Here is a 4,288-nt window from a genome sequence, read left to right as displayed (position 1 = left end):
AACCAGTCACATCAGTCCTTCCCACAAGCAGTGAATCAACTGATGAGCGTCATGTGTGGGCTTATGCTCCTGTGCGTCAAGAAACATTTTGTCCCGCTGAGTGGGCAAAAAAATGGGTGTGTGGGAATGAAAGAGGGATGAACAGACCTTTCCCAGCTCAGCTCAGAGGAGCAGCTTCTACAGGCTAAATCCCAGGAGGCAGGAGTGGAACCGTGGCGTGAACAGGCCTTGGTGAGAACCTGGGCCAGGAGCAGCTTCTGTCTGAGCTCACTCGCTGGCTCTGTGCAGACCTTCGCACCACCATGTCCTACTCATGTTCAGTTCAGCATCAAAGTCATATCCACTTAAGTCCTAAATTCAGCAGAACGTCTGTCTTCAGTTCTTACTCCTTGAATTTGAGGGAATTTTATTTTGAAAGATAAGAGGTGTGGCTTCTCACCTATTTCCAGTGACAACTTGTGTGCCAAGTTCCAGCAGTGACAGTTTATCAGGTTCTAGATGAAGGCTGGGACCTAAACATCCAGGTGAAAAAATACTTAACAAAGCTCCAGCAGATCCTTGACTGACATTGTAGTAGCAAGTGTCACTGTGAGGCTCCTTTTACAGTGTAAGAGCTAAGGTCAGTTTTCCATCTTTTTCATGTCATTTCTTTCAGTTATGTATTATTTATAAAATGCCCTAGGTGCTCAGGAATAAAGCAAAATAATAGTTGTTTAAAATTTAACTTAGGGAGTGCAAATAGTTGAAAAAATAGTGAATTTTTAGAAAAAATGCTCAGCTTGGGTAATACAATCTATGTATTACTTTCGTAATGAACCTAAATTTGAAGGTTAGCATTTAAGCAAAAGCATAAATGATTTAGGTGAAATGGCTGAGCTTCAGTCCCATTAAACTTCAGCTCCTAAGTGCCTAAATAGCCTGCAGGAATGGGATTCAAGCACTTCAGGAAATTTTACTCAAACCTTAATAGACTGTTCACCTCCCCTTCCAGTGTGCTGCCTGCCGTGCCTTGCAAGTGCTCTCTGTGAGGCAGTAATTCCGCAATGAAGTAGCATTTAGTATCAATTTTTTAAATTGTTTTATGTATTTGCTCTCGAGGTGGACTTTCCGTCTTTTCTGTATGGATTGGGGGCATAACTGGAAATTGTATTTCTGATGGAGAACTCTTAGAGAGCTTCCTAGAAAATTGCCAACTCTGTGCTCCGCGGAGCTCTGCAGCTGCCGGGGCGACCTGCAGCGGGAGAGGAGCCACCGGGCTCCCCTCGGGGGATCGCAGGCTCCTGCGGAGGGGCTCGCCCGCCGGCAGCCTCCGAGGTCCCAGCGCCGTCCGCGGGAACCTCATCCTCCCACCCGCGATATTCCGCGCGGGTTGCGCACACCCTTCTTTCTGCCTGCGTTCCCCAGCGCGGCACAGGGAGTTTATTCCAGGGGCTTCTCCCGGCCCCTGCAAAAGCGACAGACGCGCTGGCTCTTCGCTCGCCCCGTGCCCACCGCCCGCTCGCGGGCAGCCGCCGGCCCCGGCCCCGGCCCGGCCGGCGCCGCCAGCAGAGGGCTCGCTCCGCCCGGGAAGGCGCCGGGGCCGCGGCCGGGCGCGGGCAGAGGAGGTGTCTGCGGCGGCCCCGCGGGCGGCCAGCCGGGTGCGGCGGGCAGTGCATCGCGGGCCCATGTGCGGAGCCGGGCAAGCAGCCCCCAGCGGCCGGGGGGCGCCGGCCGGGGCAGGGGGGCGCGGGCAGCGGCGGGAGAGCCGGTGCGGAAGCCTGCGCGCTGCGGGGCGCGCTGCCGCCCTCCGCGGGCGGCCGGGCCGCGCTCCTGCGCGGGGCGAGCGGGAGAGGCCGCGCTCCGGCGCCGCGGGGGCTGTACCCATGGGGTGACCGGGGCTTGCGGAGCGCGGCGGCGAGGCCGAGCGAGGAGCCGTCGCCGGTGGCCGGAGGAGCGTTGCGGCGGGGCGGGTGGAGCGGGGCCGGCCGGCGGCTGCCCCGGGGAGAGCAGCATCGCCCGAGGCGCGGCGGGCTCGCGTGAGCGGCGGCGTGCGGAAGGCGGGGGGAGGCAGCGGCGGCTCCCGCCTCAGCCTTCCCCACCAGAGGGTGTCTGCTGGGTGGGAAGGGGGAAGCCGCGCTCTCCTGGACTTTTGTGGGAGTGGGGGTTGTGTTGTGTGTGTGGTTTTTTTTTTTTTTTTAAGGGGGGTGGGGTGGGTTAGAAGAGAGTCTGTGGTTTCCATGGAGATGAAGCTGAAAGTGCAGGAAATTTAAAGGCTTTGGGTCCTTGCAAAGCAGACAAACTGGTGCCAACGTGCGTGGCTGCTGTTGCTGCTGAGGAGGCTGCTTTGCAAACGGCGGAGAGGAGCGGGGAGGAAGAATCGGCAGCAACTTCTTCCATACGCACGGGCAGACAACGAGGAGCAGCAGCAGCAAGCAGAATTTGCAACAAAAAGCGGCATCTCCTTTTCCCGGGGAGGGTGAAAAGAAGCAGCAGCAGAATTTTGGAGCGGCTCCACCAGGAGAAATTTTATAGAGAAGCCTGCAAGAGAGAGTGTTTGCAGGGGGCTTGTTCTCCGGGCTTATTAGGGGGCTGTCTTTGCTGGTGGTGCGGGGAGTGGAGGTGATCCCCCTTAAAGACAAGCTATTTTGGATATCCCCGTACAACTTTTCTGATGTATTTGCTTGCACCTTCTTCCCCTGCTCTTTGGTGAACCCAGCCCCCCTCTCCCCCCCCCCCCACCGGTCTCCCAAGGATGGATCATTCCCAGTGCCTTGTGACTATATACGCCGTGGTGGTTCTGCTGGGTCTCCGGCTAGAGCAAGGCGCCTGCCAGCACTATCTGCACATCCGACCGGCTCCCAGCGACAACTTGCCCTTGGTGGATCTAATCGAGCACCCGGACCCTATCTTTGACCCCAAGGAGAAGGATCTTAACGAGACCTTGCTAAGGAACCTCATGGGCGGACACTTCGACCCTAACTTTATGGCTATTTCCTTGCCCGAGGACCGGCTCGGAGTGGACGATCTAGCTGAGCTGGACTTGCTGCTCAGGCAGAGACCCTCGGGAGCGATGCCCAGCGAAATCAAAGGGCTGGAGTTTTACGACGGGCTGCAGCCGGGCAAGAAGCACAGGCTGAGCAAGAAGCTGCGCAGGAAGCTGCAGATGTGGCTCTGGTCCCAGACCTTCTGCCCGGTCCTATACACGTGGAACGATCTCGGCAGCCGCTTTTGGCCCCGGTATGTCAAAGTGGGCAGCTGCTACAGTAAAAGGTCTTGTTCAGTCCCAGAAGGCATGGTTTGCAAACCTGCCAAGTCCGTGCATTTAACGATCCTGAGGTGGAGGTGCCAGCGTCGGGGAGGGCAGAGGTGCACATGGATTCCCATCCAGTACCCCATCATTTCGGAGTGCAAGTGCTCCTGCTAGGGCTTGCACTTACCTTTCTCGCCCCTTCTCCAGCGGACTCACGTGGACCTTTGCTGCAACAAAAATAAAAGACATTTGCTTTCTGGTTAACGTTGTAATGCACTGTAACGTGTAGGAGAATGTATATTGTGTGTATATATGGCACCGTTTTAATATACTATTAAAAGGTCAGTATTATACGTGAAATAATCAGCGTCTACTGTATTTTTAAGACTATTACCCCGATCGTTGCTAATGTATCTTTTCTTTTTTTTTTTTTTTTTGGTATTTATATTCCAGAGAGAAGTTGCTTCGCTTTGGCGAAGTAGGTTTTTTGTTGGGGTTTTTTTTTGTTGTTGTTGTTTGTTGTTTTTTTTAATAAAAGGATTAAAAAATACAAACCAAACTTTTTGATAAGAAAACGTTTTAAAGCTATTTTCCATTATTCGGAAAGCGTGTGTGTGGGTTTTTTTCTTTTTCCTTATGGACTTTAGATTTAAAATAAAAATGAATAAACGCCTAGAGCACAATGTTATTGTAAATAGAGAGAACAGTTTGAATGACTTAATCCTATGTAAATGAAGAGTATCTGCTATTTATTCTTTATATCCTTGTAGTAAAAGTGCAGTGCAGAATTAAAGTCAACCACTAAAACACGAGCCGTTTGGATTCTGTTTGCTTTTTGGTTTGGCCACCTTCGGGGGGGCTTTCTTCTCTCTCCTCCTCGTTCTCCACGCTCAGCAGGACGTTTCGCGGTGGCAGGGGGGGGTGGGAACCTGCTCACCACCCTGTTCGAAGGGACTCTTTTGGCACCCACACCGCAGGAGTGCCGCGGGCGGCCAGCCCCGCGCGTGGGTCAGGCGGGGAGCGGCGGGGCGGGGGGGTCCCCGGCCCCGGGGGGGGGTC

At 54.3% G+C, this 4,288-nt stretch overlaps 1 protein-coding gene across 1 annotated transcript; it reads left to right on the top strand.

Moving 5' to 3' along the window:
- The first annotated feature begins 2,194 nt into the window (after positions 1-2,194).
- On the top strand, positions 2,195-4,022 carry NOG (noggin). The gene has a single exon (XM_063352095.1). It carries the CDS (start codon positions 2,732-2,734, stop codon positions 3,401-3,403), a length of 672 nt encoding a protein of 223 aa, XP_063208165.1. The 5' UTR covers positions 2,195-2,731; the 3' UTR covers positions 3,404-4,022.
- The last annotated feature ends 266 nt before the right edge of the window (positions 4,023-4,288 follow it).

The sequence above is a fragment of the Chroicocephalus ridibundus genome, chromosome 14 (genome assembly GCF_963924245.1).
Source record: "Chroicocephalus ridibundus chromosome 14, bChrRid1.1, whole genome shotgun sequence".
NCBI classification, from domain to species: domain Eukaryota; kingdom Metazoa; phylum Chordata; class Aves; order Charadriiformes; family Laridae; genus Chroicocephalus; species Chroicocephalus ridibundus.
This window is presented reverse-complemented; position numbering and strand designations above follow the sequence as displayed.

Coding starts and splice junctions, on each gene's coding strand:
- NOG (XM_063352095.1), top strand. CDS start 2,732: ATGGATCATTCCCAGTGCCTTGTGACTATATACGCCGTGGTGGTTCTG.